The sequence below is a fragment of the Gavia stellata genome, chromosome 10, assembly GCF_030936135.1.
Source record: "Gavia stellata isolate bGavSte3 chromosome 10, bGavSte3.hap2, whole genome shotgun sequence".
Taxonomy (NCBI): Eukaryota; Metazoa; Chordata; class Aves; order Gaviiformes; family Gaviidae; genus Gavia; species Gavia stellata.
Window position 1 is genome coordinate 3,887,379 of NC_082603.1, and position 14,489 is coordinate 3,901,867.

Consider the following 14,489-nt stretch of genomic DNA (forward strand, 5'->3'; position numbering starts at 1 on the left):
AACGTTTTCCTCACAAAAAAAAAAAGAGTTGGCTTGTGTGGTGTTCTTAAGACAAATGTTGCAGTCCCGGTTTCCCCTCTAAGAGGGGCTCTCACCTCCCTAGGCTAATGTGCAAAACAAAAAAAGATTCCAGTCCATATTGTCCCGTAAGTCCGTCTCCGTCTGTCCATTTTTGGCTGCAAGGGAAGAGAGATATATACCTCTGGCTGGTGGTCTTCCAAATGTTCTTTTTGCATTTCAGCTTCAAATAATTTTCAACGTTGAATACTGACACCTTCATCTGCTGTGATGCTGTAATACTGGATGGCAAAGGTACACTTCTCAGCCAGTTCTCTTCCCTGCAGCCTGAGTCCCTCACAGTGTAGTTTCGCTGGGCGTTAGGCAACAGCACCCCAGTCTGGGGCAACAGCTTCGCCTTCTCGCCCGCGCCTTGACTGAACCTTTTTTCCGCAGGATGAAATCGAAGTTCACGCAGCTGTTCATGGCATAGAATACGTTGGCGTTGTCTGGGATCACCAGCTCTGTAAAAGAGGGACCAGAGCAAGTGTTAATTTGCAGTATGGCACGTAGCAGAAGGAAAGCCAGGAGAGAACAGGGACCGGGCGAAGAGACGGAGGGTACGGAGCCAGGCAGTGCTGGGCGCCTTTCCTTGTTCTGCTGTGCCTCCTCTTCAGCCAAAGCGGCATCGCGCGGCACCCACAGCAGCTGTCCCACAAAAAAGGGGGAGCAGGGTTGCAGAGGGGAGGAGATGGTGGCCAAACCCAGACCACGTCCAGCCTGGCAGAGGCCGTGGCAGCCGCTCCAGGAGGAGGCAGTGCCAAAAGCTCTCTTTGCACGGTCCGATGGCAGCGGTGGGATCCGGGCCTGCCCTGATCCCTGGGGAGGCCATACCCCTGTAGCAGGCTGTGCTCAGGGAGAGGGAGCGGCTGCTCCTCGGGCGATAGCTCTACAGTCGCAGTGCACGTAGCAAGGTCCACCCAGCAACCCACAAGCGAGCTCTGCCTGTAGAAAGCGATGTGCTGACAGGCCATGATAAATCATCCCTGCGTACCAGTTATCGAGGGGGTTTATTCTCACTGGCAGCTGTGACAACACGTCCATGGCATTTCTAATGTTGCTTCGCATTTTACTCTTTCCTTCAAAATCCAGCAGAACTTTTCAAGCAGCAGAAGCGTTCTGCTTCCCTACCTTTGTTCTTAGAGATGACCTGTACAAGCTCATAATCCTCAACTGCGTCGGATTCCAGGTTGTGCTTCAACATAGCTCTCTGGATGACAGCAGAAGTTCTGTCTTGGCTAGTTAGCTGGAAAGAGAGAGTTGCAATGAGAGATTCTGCTTATTCACTCTACATAATGATTTAATAATTAATTAGCAAAGGCCTGCCTTTCTGCAGACCACTTGGTCTTGGAAGAGATTTCAGCAAACTGAAAAAATACGATGGGTCAGTGACAAAGTAGTAGGTACTACTAGATACTAAAACATGGTATTTGGGACATGTGGTGGTGGTGGTGGGTTTTTTCATTCAAGACAACAGATACTGTACTAGAAGAGACAGCAGTAAATCACAGCACCTGCTCTCCTGAGCAAACACTTCTTTGAGAGACGAGACATCGCTCTCACTAGCCATAAAAGTCCACATAAATAACTGCTCCATCTGTTGTTTGCAGACATCAATTAATCTGCAGTCTTCCGTGCTAAATACTTTCTTTTGACATCCTGCAAAGACTTTTGGCCTTGCAACTTGGTTTTTACTGTCTGCTGTGGAAGCGCTGCGCCTCCGGAGCAGACACAGGGCTCCCTCCAGAGCCTTCTGCAGTCAAAAGGAAGATTTGGCTGGCCAGCAGCCGAACTTGTCAGGCCCTCAGGGAACAGCTCTTTGCCATTTGGGGAGGTCAGACCATTAAAATCGTAAGGTAGAGCTAAATGTGCCAAGAACTAACCCCCTGTGTGTTTGTTCCCCCCAGGCTCTGAGGGACCCGGAGCGTTTGCTCAGCAGCTGAGTCTCCGTCAGGTGCCTGCAGAGATGGCGTGCAGGCGAGTCGCGTCGCCCACGGTCCAGCCCAGGCTCTGCGCTCCTCGGCCATGGGCCCAGGCCTGCCAGAGCCCCCCCCGTGGAACCAGCGTCGAGGGAAACACCTGAACGCTGGTTGCTGCTGGTCTGGCAACCTCGGCCGCAGCGAGAAGCTGCGTAATTAAAGGGCTTGTCAGCTTCCACGCGTACAGCTCCCTTTTTCCAGAAACCAGCTCCTGGGGAAAGCCGCTCCAAGCAGAACTTGGCACGTGGCACCTCGTGTCAAAACTCACACCCAAATTCCGAGCTCAAGAAAAAGCAGCTGATGCTAGCAGAAGGGCAGGAACAGCAAAGCCTGCACTTGATCAGAATGCTTGACTTTCAACTTTTTGATAAAATACAAACTTTAATTTCAAGACCAGAAACTTCCACAAAGATGCTATGGCCAAACCCCTCGTTCATACCACACTCCACGTATTTTGAATTGTAACATTTGTCATTTTCCCTTTCAAGCCAGGTTTGATTAGTTGGCTCGGTGAATAGGCGTTTTCAAAACTAACAAACAGCACCGTTCGTTTAAGTCCCCCCTGGATGAAACCATCGCCAATGATAACAGCGTTTTGCTGTTGCGCACCACTCACCAGGATACTCTTGTAGACGTTGTCCTTGTCGTCTTCTTTGCTGGTCCGGATGATGCACATATTTTCGTTCTGCTGGTTGTAAACAGGAAGCAGTACTTGTGAGGTAACAGATGTCATGGAGACAGAGCACTTGTTGCTGAAGGATGGCAAGGCAACGGATGAGAATAGAGATGACACCCCTGAGGAAGATGTGTCCGCCAAATGGGCGGAGGATTCGGCAGAGGATTCCAGAGACAATTCACGAGACGATTCGGCAGAGGATTCACGAGACGATTCGGCAGAGGATTCGGCAGAGGATTCACCAGAGGATTCGGCAGAGGATTCACCAGAGGATTTGGCAGAGGATTCACGAGAGGATTTGGCAGAGGATTTGGCAGAGGATTTGGCAGAGGATTTGGCAGAGGATTTGGCAGAGGATTTGGCAGAGGATTTGGCAGAGGATTTGGCAGAGGATTCACGAGACGATTCGGCAGAGGATTTGGCAGAGGATTTGGCAGAGGATTCACGAGACGATTCGGCAGAGGATTCGGCAGAGGATTCACGAGACGATTCGGCAGAGGATTCACGAGACGATTCGGCAGAGGATTCGGCAGAGGATTCGGCAGAGGATTTGGCAGAGGATTCACGAGACAATTTGGCAGAGGATTCACGAGACAATTTGGCAGAGGATTCACGAGACAATTTGGCAGAGGATTCACGAGACAATTTGGCAGAGGATTCACGAGACAATTTGGCAGAGGATTCACGAGACAATTTGGCAGAGGATTCACGAGACAATTTGGCAGAGGATTCACGAGACAATTTGGCAGAGGATTCACGAGACAATTTGGCAGAGGATTTGGCAGAGGATTCACGAGACAATTTGGCAGAGGATTCGGCAGAGGATTCACGAGACGATTCGGCAGAGGATTCACGAGACGATTCGGCAGAGGATTCACGAGACGATTCGGCAGAGGATTCACGAGACGATTCGGCAGAGGATTCACGAGACGATTCGGCAGAGGATTCCGCAGAGGATTCCGCAGACGATTCAGAGAGCTATGCAACAGAAAGAAAGAAAAACACTGTCATAAACTGGACATTGGGTGTATCTGTGCCTGTCATTCTGGAGGAAGAACTTGAGAAAGCAGAAGGCACATACAAAGCCTCCGCCATCTGCACTCTAGCCAGCGGGATGGCAGTGGTATTCCTTCCCTCCAGAAAAAGTGAACTTCACTTGATTCATTTCACCATTTTAATGGAAACCTCCTTCCAGGTCGGCGTGCTGCGCGCTGCTGGCTCTTCCCTCCCGGTGAGAGCGGGCCGGGAGGTGGCAGCAGATCCAACCAACAGAATCAGGCTGCGGGCAACTGGCCGGGGACTGGGACCAGCTGGGAAAGAGCAGCGGGCATGCCGGGCACCGCTGCTCCTGCTCCAGGTCGGAGCCTTTACACGAGTGGAAACACACATACGCCTCCCTGCCTGCCACTTCTCCTTGAATATTCCTTCCTGGATGGAAGCCGCCCCCTTCCTTCCCCCGCTGCTCTGGGTTTTTGCCTTTCTCTTCAGCTGCCCGGCTCAAAAACTGCTGAGGATCTTCCCTCGCCAACTTGCTTATCGAAATCACTGCAACGACTGCTCCAGCTGAGCAGTTTAAATGATTTCTAGATGCCAGTGTGTGGGACCTTGGGCTTCATTTGGTTTAAGAACATCTAGTACAATTCAATTTAAAATAGCCGTAAGCTAAACCCCAATATAACACTCTTCAGCAAAACATCCCTAAAAAGGGCTTCAACAATACAGTTAATGCAAGTTAGTTCAAAAGGGAGGATTCTGGAGGAAAGAGGTCCCTGTGGACGCCCCCCCCCCATCAGATCCCTTCTCCTGGTTTCCCATCTTTATAGTTTGTCTCTCTGGATGGTATCGGCACATGCCCGGCCCACCTGCTCTCAGCACAAAGACTCACAGCTTCAGCCTTACGCCTGTTTTACCGTGGGGTGTCCCAGCTGCCAGCGTGGGGGGTGTAGGGCTTCACCTTCTCTACAAAACAAGGGATTTCCTGGCACGCTGCTTGAGTGCCGTGGTGTAAGACAGTGGCTGCACGTGCTAAGAGCGAGCTGGCCCGCAAGAGGAGGTGCAGCAGCACCGCACCCCGATTTCCCCAGCGGAATTAAACTGAGCCAAGGCAAAGAGTTCACCTCGGCAGCAGGGAGCTCACGGGAGGTCAAACCCACAGGGCTGGTGAGCTCTGACCTTACTTGCCTATCACTTGGTTAACTGCAGCTGCTCAGCCCGCCCCAGGATTTTGCAGTGCTGTCACTGATGCACACAGCTGATTGAGCATGACGGACACGGCAGCGGCCTGATAACAGCAGAGTAACTCATCAATCCTGAGATATTCGAGGAAGAAATGACTAGCTGTTGATCTTACTCCTCTTCAGCTGATCCCGTCTCCTGTTTCATGTGGTTTTGTTTGCGGAGGCTTATGAATCCTCTTGTCCATGCTAACGTCACACTGCCTGTGCTAGACAGAAGCACTGCCATCTGCGAGTGTGATGCTGGGGCTCCTCACCCCACTTCCCACAGGCTCCAAGGTAGAAAGGCCTCTAGCCTGCCCCATTCCTCTCAAAAAGCACAAAACGAGGGACTGAAAGAAAAAATACAGCTTGTGCTCCTCCAGGGCTTCACCTAAACCATAAATAATACTGCCAGGCACCACCAGAGAATCTGGTTTCAGGGAAGAACTTTGCTCTGCCTTGTATCTTGGCAACATAGAAAGAATTGTGCAAAAATCCTGACTGGAGTGCTTCCATTTTTACACATTGTCTCGAGTCTCTCCACTCCGCTAAAAGCAATGCTCTAGTCAAGACCAACAGGGTTGGGCAAGCGTCGAGGGCCTGCCGGCAGCGTCGACAGTCCCTCTGGGGGCGATTTATGCTGGCAATAAGGCCCGGACCGTACCTTTTTCCGAGACTTGTCAGGAGTGCATATCGGACTGATGCAGATGTCTTCAACTTCAGAGTGATTAAGCTCACATGACGAAACACTGTCCGTGTCCATGCTTTCACCAGAGCTCCCAGCTGGAGTAGATTTGCGTTGCTTTTTGATGGGTGTGCTGTGGAGGATCACGTCGGAGCCTAGAAACAGTCTAGTATAGAAAAGAAAGCAAAACAGACGGTAAGTGAAAGCAGTACAGAGCTGGGCTGAGCAAAGCTGTCAGTTGGTTCAAAAATCTTGCATATTATTTTGTTTCCCTATCGAGTGGCCTATTGTTTTCATTTCCTGTGTTGTTTATAGGGTTTGTCAAGAGAGTTTGTCACACGCTGACACAATACCTTCTTGACCTAGTGTACCCCCCAGCTGCAAGGCCAAAATCAGCGCTAATGCCCAAGTAACACAAACGAGACTCCTCTTCAGCCTGGTAAATTTTCAGACTCACTTGCCAGGAAATGATTGATCGTAAACCCGATGCGTTTACAAACCGAGGGATGAGGGGCAAGTTACAGCCACCTTACGCTCTCCTGCCACACTACTGTCGCACCCTGGTCCCTCTGACGCAAGGCAGCTCAAGTCGCCATGAGTAAGTGAAACAGTGCGTGAAAGGTAACGCACGGCCGTACACCGGGCAAAGGGCAAATTCATCCCCGCTGCAAATTCTTTCACTCAAGAAAGGTGCCACAGATACCAGTTTCTCTCTAAGAGTCTGAATGGACATGTACACAATGAGGAGATCACATGAAAGTGTAAATTATAGGCTCTCCCTCTCCGAGACTCATTTCTAAATGCAGGTCAAGTACATTTAAAGGAGTATCAAAGGAAACAAACTTGTTTAATATACAAGGCAGAGAAGCAAGGTGAATTAGATGCTATGTCAGCACGCAGTTAATGATTTAAACCAATTTAGAGAGGTGTCACTCACTGTTTCCGGGATGAATTATGCCAGTCTTTTCTACACTATTAATTTGCAAAATACATTCAGAGTGCAGATGAAACAATTCTTTGGACAAAGACGGCGTAGTGCAAACAAACTCGCTACGGTAAATTACAATACTAGAGCGCAGTCAGAAACGAGACAATAAAGCCTGTGCTCCACAGCGACAATTCTTACACACAGCTTAGGCACGTGCCAAGGGAGACACAAACGAGAGGCCACCGAGAGTTCAGGCGCTGTCATCTTCAAAGCTCACGTTCTCAGACCATATCACAACCAACTTGGATGGACTAATGGAAACACTTTCCAAACAGCTGCCTGGATTTTTTTTTTTTTTTTTTTTTGTGTATCAGAACTCAGAACTCTAGCTTGAAAAGGTCTATTCTTTTTTCAGACCCTAACCTGCAGTAGCACTGATGTGAAGCGAACAGCTACTGACTGTTCTGAGGAAACCAGGTACAAGACCCAAGCAGGAAAGGAGAGTTAAGAGCTGATAGTGCTGTTAAATTCATCATTTCCCCCCTCATCTTGATCGTGCCACTGGTATGTGGGAGTCCCTTTGTATCTCCTCTCGCATCAGGTTTAAATTTCTCACCTTTAAGATGTTTTTACTTCAGTCCTTGATCTCTGCTTTCATTCCCTGCGGCTTTCCCTGAATTCCTGCTAGCCTGTCGTTTCCCGTGTCTGCTTAGCTGCGTGCCCCTGTTCTCCACCCACCTCCTGTTTGAATCTGTGCGGTATTAGACTAAATTGGACCATGTCCCCACGATGTTTTTCCTCCTCTAACTTGAAGGCAGATAGGCAGACTGTTTCTATTATCAAGTGCCTTTTTGCTAACTTTAATTTTCTTATTAAAATCCTGCACAGAATTTTTGCGTGTGTATAGCAAATTAGACTAATAATAGGCCAGACTTTATCCTCATTTACTCTGTTTTGCTGCTGCATTCAGGGAAGTTACTACACAATAGATATTGAATCTATAATCCAGCACTAAAATTCTTCCTTTTTCTGACACCTTAGGAAGGCTTCTTTGTTTCTAATCTCTCTCCTCATTAATAATCCTCATGACTACTTGTAACAATAGAAAGGGACAGCTTCAGACAGAAGTATGCATTTCTAGCTGATGGTACCGCCTCAAAGCAATGCAGTGGTCTGGATCCCCAGCCAGGTTTTTCAGCTGGTGAAATGAGTACCGCTGGTTTGATTTATTCAGGTTTGTATTAACCCACCAAATGCCCCTTGCCCCATTGTACTCACAGGCTGAACCTCTTCACCATGCTTTTCCGAGATTTCGGCGATGTGGTGCTGCTAGGGTCAGCAGCTGCTTCAGCCTCACGTGAAAAGCCGTAACTGCAGAACAGAGGCCACTGGGTTAATTTTTACAGACAATACTATTAGTTGTATAGCTCAAACTAGCAATATTCAAGAAATTCAAGAAACCTTCTGTTATTTGCACTTCACAGAAGGCTGCGATCCCACGAAGAGGAACATAGCTCTGTCTACATTCTACCATGGTGAAGGGGGTATTTCACTTCTTTATAATAGTTTTAAAAACTAATGCTTTTTTGGATGACGTTCATAATTTTATTTAAAAGGAGAAAACCAAGAAAATACTTAACATGTGAATCTTGGATAAGCTGACATACATTTTTTGAACTATGACTCGGTACAATGTAGTATGTATCCATGCTTACACTCTTAGACAGTGCAGCAGAGTGGTATTCAAATACCTAGTGGAGATATCCAAATGCTGTAAATAAATAGTCTTGGGTTGGTCTGGCAGCACGTGCAGTAGCACAGAAGTCAGCAGGGCTGCAAAACCCACCCTAAATGCCTGGGAGACATTTAGCTGGTGAGCGCTCAGCGAGCTCTGCGTTGCCTTGGCTACCCGCTGCCCGCATCCACCAGCCCAACCCTTAGGATCATCATCTGAGCCTGGGTCTGGGCATAGAGACAGCCCAGACACAACAGGCTATCATATTTCAAAGTCAGAAGCCTGATTTCCAATCCCAAAACTAAACCCTGCTAAGCGTTCAACAGGTTTTCTACAGCTGCTTAGCAGAAGGCAGATGGATTTCCACTCTCCGCGAGCAGCAGTGTATGTAAGTTCCCGTAAGAGAATAGCTAAAAGCTGACATAACCTACCTGCGGGTGGGTGTGGGGTAAAAAAAAAAGCCTGCTTTGCCAGCTGGACTGAGAGCTTACCTCTCATCCTCAGTTAAATGTTGCTGTCTCCTGAACCACTGGATGAATTTTTCGTCTGGTGTCATGCAATAGCTGTTGCATGCAGATTGCAAGAGCTTAATTTGGGCAATCACTTCAAATTCCTAAGCAAATAAATAATCAAACAGAAATTCTAGTTAGAAAACACAATAAAGCCAAACAGACTCATTCATATACTAAACACACGCAACAACAGATCCAAGACAAACTTCGTTTGACCTGCAGTTCAGGTTCAGTTGAGTAACTGACTATTTCCAGAACCAGTTTTTCAAACAACGAAGCCTTTCCCCCCCCCGCCAGCATCCATAACGCGCATTGAAACGTGAACATTTTATCAGCCGTGCACAAATCAGAAGACAAACACGAGGAACCACACTTCACCCCAGAGCTTTGCCCAAGCCCTTAACCAAAGCGTAATGCCAGTGCAAACCCACCGAACGGCAGGTTCCTCTAGGAACAAGGGTAGCAAAGGGTCACCGGTTCTTCAGATTACCCTACCCGCTCACCCCTGCGCTGGCCAGACCAGCTCCAAGGGAAGAATCATGCTCTGTACTTAGGTGGTTCTCAGGCAGCAAGCAAGGGGAATAATTAGGGGGGCCTGCGATGAAAGCGGAGAGGCTGATCCTCCCCGGCTTTGCACGGTGCGCACTCACATTTGCACCAGAGGACCATAAAGCGCTACCCTTGATACGTGCGACTAGAACGCGCTGCTCTTCTGCAGCTCCACTTCCATACGCAATTTGCTAAAATAATTCTTAGAAACCCCTCGCGTTAGAGCAGGTCATAGAATGAGGATGCAGGAACGGAGCTGAGTACTCGGCATGGTTCAGAGGGCAGTTTGTCACTGGTTTGTATGAAGCTGGACTGATGACCACGGAAAAGCTCGTGTATCTCGCTGTTAGTATCTTGAGCCGTGCAGTTACACGTACAAGGCAAGGCCAAGAAGTGGTTTGTAGAGCAGGGAGCAGTTAAGGGAAGGAAATGGCTCCAGCGCAGCCAAATCCAAATCTGCTTTCAGACCCCAGAAGGGAGATTTGGCACGGCTTCATTCGGACAGATGTAACCCTAGTACCTTTACTCCTACACAGAGTTACTTATCTCTGACCAACAAGGATCAGGCTGAAAGGAAAGACTGACAGCATTTATTTCTCAGTCCCGGGTACCTAGTTTGCTCTCGGCAGCCTTTTGCCTACAAGTTACTGCAGCAGAAGGAAGATGTTTACAAACTGAATCTTCTGGAAAGCAAAGGTCTTACACCACCAGGTCTGATTCACCCTCGACACATAGGACATACGCATGTAACGTATCCCCATGAACACCAAACGGAGGGCATGTGCATGCCCCTGATGTAAATTCCATGAAAGTAAGTGACCTGCAGCTCCTCTTCCCCTATCACGCACAGGTCTAAAAAGCAGGTTCTCTTCCTGCGCCACCCCTCGCAGTTTGGCAGAGGCTTGCGGCATTTCAGGGATCTGTTCTTTCCTCACGTACAAATAACCAGCATTAAAATTAGCGGCTGTTGTATACGACTGAGCAAAGACGACGAGCCTCGCAAAGAGAATACTCTGGAAGAGGGCATCAGTAAACTAAAGATTACAGAATATTCAACTTACCTTTCGCCTCTTCTCAAAATTTATCAGGCCACCCTGTTGGAAGGAAAGAGAAGGGTTCAGAGTAGAAGGGCACATGCTCGGTTGAATTTACTCACAAACAGGATGAAGTAGCAAGGCTAATGTAAAGCACAGACCTGCCCTGAGCAAGGACCTTCTAAAAATACCTGTTTCCAGATCTGGTAAAAAACCCCAGCTCTCGTATATCCGAGTCTCCAAAGGATATCTGCCCTCATGGCCTAAATGGCAATCTGCCCAAGAAGAAAAGCCCAATACAAGAAGGCTCATAAAAGCTGTGTCGAGATCAGGTCTGAAGGCGGCTAGCGGGATTTTGCATGCAAGAAACAAACTTGGCTTTTGCCTGTGCTGCGAGTTTAGCAGTGTTCCCAGTGTCTTCCAGAAACACCAGCTGAACGCAAAGGGTGGACAGAAGGGAAACTGCCAAAATGAAAATGGATATATAACAGCCTTGCACAGGCAAGTTTTGCAAAACATAGTGCAGTTTTGCAAAACAAGCAACAACCGAAGAAACCAGCACATCAGCCCAGGGAGAAGTGTGTTTGCCCATTCTTATCGGAAATACCAACGCCAGCAGAACGCAGGCTGAGCGCCTGCAGCGTGGCTCCTCAAGCGTCTCCAGTAACGGGGCCAATTTTCAAAGGTGTTTGAAAAGCTTTGAAACAAACGCCTTTGAAAATCGACCCCACCCTCAGTCTCTGTTAAACCACCAGGCTCTCTTGCAATCCTTTTTCCCTTCCTATGCTAGATTGGTTCCCCCTGCTTGTTCAGCTAAAGAGAAATGAAAAAAATACGTCTTTAATCCCTTTTGGGCTCAGACACGTCTTGGGTCAACACTGAAGCACTTCAGTGATCAATCTGAAGAGCTAAATTCATGATTCTGTGTATTTTACCAATTATTCACAGAAATCTTCACACCTAAAATTTTTTTTTTTCAGAAAAAAATAAAACAGAATAATGGAAAGCCTACTTTCTTCACACTTTCTAACCTAAGAAAACAAGACTAAATACAATGCTAAGCTTGTCCCTTGAGATAACTGCACTCAAATTCACACAAGATTCTTGTTGCTAATAAAACTGCATATTGCCTCTTTTTTTTTTTTTTTTTTTGGAAAACAGATTCCTCCATTTTCAAGAATGCCACAAGAAGCCAGTAGAAGATACAGGAACAGACACGCTCAGTGCCAGGAAGGCAGGGAGGATAGTTAGGATTCAAAAAATTGCCCCAAATTACCTCGACGTAGTCCTGAAGGGCTGTGTCAAGCATGATGAGATCAGTCAGGAAGGTACCAAGATAAGGTACCGTGCCTTGCATTACTCCCTGCAAATGATCAGAGCAATGTTGGATTAATTGACCGAGAAATGGTAATAATTAGAATGCTAGAATACTCCTGTATAAGAAAATGAAATAAAAGTAGTCTGCTTAACTAAACAGCGGTCTTATAAATGATGTTTTCGTTCATTACATCATCCTCAGTATCTAAGCTAGAACTTACATCAATTTCTAATGAGGGCGGGATGCTCTCACAGATATTGCCGAGTGGTTTTATATTAAAATATTGCCACCACACACTGATCTCTAACAGCGGGTCACCAGGAAACCCTGTTTGTGGAAGAAGCATTGAGCACGAGGGACAGGGTCCCTCAGTTACCTGCTACAAGAGAAGGAGCTGGGGAATGGTCCTGGCTAAGCCTGGGTAAGCAGTTTCTGCCTCATTCCAGTGGATTGTTACTTAATGATGTTGTTACCCCACGTGACAGTCAAGTCAAATCAAGTCACAGTTTTTTCCTCCAAGAACTGACCACCTTCCCCAGCCACTCACTGTATTTTAATAGTAATTATTCAAATTTTAAACTTTCTAGACTGCTAGCAGCTGTAGAGTTCAGGCTGTTTCTACACATGTAAAGAAAATGTTCGTTTCTACCATCCAAAAGGATCCATATGTTTTCCAGTCAAACAAATAAGACAAACAAAAAAATCATATTCAGCACTTTTGCCCCTATTCTTTTAAATCTTTGCCAACTTCGAGACAAAAGCCATTTTCACCAGCAGACTGGAAACCGGACACATTTTACAAAGCAATCTCTGTAGAAGTCTGTGCAATTTTCAAGCTGGTATGTCAGAAGCTTCATGAGCTTGTTTAAAAGCAAATGAGATTTCTGCTCTGGCCAGAGGCAATTTTCTTTATCACAAGAATTCCAATATTTACATTACGTATTCTACTACATGCAAATCATGTGGCTTTCCCCGTATTTCTCTCTAAAGGGTAACAAGAGTAGTTAATGGAATTCTTTCTTGTAGGACAGAAACAAGACAGTTGAAAATGATGAACACATGGTTATATTTGTCAATCATTTACTACCTTTTTTTATGAAAGGTTTAGCAAATTTCTAGAAGACTTGAAGCTAAGGCCAAACCCTTGGCTCAGCTGGTTGGGATGTGAAGAAAATGCAAGAAAATGCAAGTGGGGACGGGATCGGCAAGCCTATATACCCGCTTATCCCCTTGCAGAGGACAGGGAAAGATTGGCACCAGGGAACATTAACGCGGCCCCTGCGTACACCCACCGAATCCCGAAATCTTTGAGCGTTGCCAGCATCAGATCCCTGAACGCCCTGGCTACGCTGATGCTTTGCATATCCATTTCCTCCAGCACTTCACTACACGGATGGGTGTTACTGGAGTAAAAGGACAGCTGGGTTGCACTAAAAACCATCGCTGTTGCAGCTTGGCAGCTCAGCGGAGGCTATACGGCTTGAGCTGGGCGCAGCACAAATCCCACTTCGTCATTGTTGACATATACAGATGTATGCATGTGTGGGGTTGTCTCTCTATCCATCCACACTATATGTACACACACAGTGTTACCTGCTTACTATGATCCACAGCATAAGGGAAATACAGCTTTGGGCAGATATTTACAGGGGCAAACATTCTGACTGCATATTCAGTCTAAACCTTTCGGTTCACTTGCTTTGTAGCAGCTAATCAATAGCATCGATGCGATTGTTTTGCTTGACAGAGGGCATGTTCAAGAGCATTACCTACTGCACACTCGATACCTTTCTAGATTTTGCTTCTTACATAATGCACCAATTAGGGTTAATCACATCACTAGTTCAAAAAGGGTAGGAAAAGGACCCCAGCCTCACCATATCTTTTTGAAGTTGCAGTCGTCTCTGTGTTCTTTTCTGATTTTCTTTCACACTGCTGTCCAGATTCGCAAATTTGGATGTTCCTTCCTGTAAGGGAATTAAAAGGCATTTAATGGAGGAGCTGAGTGGTAAGCTGGCAACTCTCTTTGTGTAAAATAATTGCAAATACATTTAAACAGGCAAGCTAGGCCAGCAAAAATATTTGCTGTGCAGGTACACGTGTATATATGTACACACGCTAATTTTCTGGGAGTCGGACACTGATTGGGAATTTGGGGCAAAATCCCAGAAGATGACCATAAGGGAATTTTTCTGCAAAATAGCTCTACTTCAGCCAAAGCTAAGCGCTGCTGAAAATCTCCTGAGAGTTTAAATCAGAGAAGCTTAGCTATACCTCAGGTGTCCAGATGCTTCTCTGAACTCTATCCTGACACCCTTGACCTCAGAATTTCTATTTAATTCCCTAATCAGGACTGCTACGAGTAAACACCTCTGTCTTATGTAATGCTTTGTTGTTTTTCTTATGCCGCCAACATAGGAGATCCAGCCACCACCCTCTGTGGCTTATTGACTAATCCAAAAACACGCAGGAAATGGAAGTAATAGTTTTTCATCTCCACAGTTCAAGCTTTCCTATGAATGGATGAGCTATTTCACAATAGATCTGTAGCCTTTGTTTCCCTGGATCCATACGGGATGCTGGGAGTTACTGTTATTTTTTCCAGTGGCCGGATAGATAGGGCATGAATCATTATCAATGTCTTTTTAAGAGGCCCAAAACAACAGCCTGCACATGTAAAGATCCTCTCGTTACAACATTTACTTCTCTCAGTCGCAGTTAATGAATGGATCACTCAAATGAACGGATCACTCAAACTGTATTCCCTTCCTCAGCTGAAGAACAGGAGCAAATGAAAAAG

General features: G+C 46.7%; 1 protein-coding gene across 2 annotated transcripts in view; it reads right to left on the reverse strand.

The window, feature by feature from the left end:
• Positions 1-267: 267 nt before the first annotated feature.
• The window catches only part of RGL1 (ral guanine nucleotide dissociation stimulator like 1), an 80,874-nt gene continuing 66,652 nt past the window's right edge, over positions 268-14,489 (reverse strand). Inside the window, exons 10-18 of one of the 2 annotated variants that reach the window (XM_059821697.1) lie at positions 13,567-13,656; positions 11,648-11,734; positions 10,399-10,431; positions 8,768-8,889; positions 7,820-7,912; positions 5,595-5,779; positions 2,653-2,891; positions 1,189-1,303; positions 268-521 (exon numbers count right to left, since the gene is read on the reverse strand). In XM_059821697.1, the coding sequence (XP_059677680.1) occupies positions 355-521; positions 1,189-1,303; positions 2,653-2,891; positions 5,595-5,779; positions 7,820-7,912; positions 8,768-8,889; positions 10,399-10,431; positions 11,648-11,734; positions 13,567-13,656 (1,131 nt within the window). In that variant the 3' untranslated portion in view covers positions 268-354. The remainder of the gene's footprint in view (positions 522-1,188; positions 1,304-2,652; positions 2,892-5,594; positions 5,780-7,819; positions 7,913-8,767; positions 8,890-10,398; positions 10,432-11,647; positions 11,735-13,566; positions 13,657-14,489) is intronic. The other variant, XM_059821699.1, reaches the window with a different exon arrangement.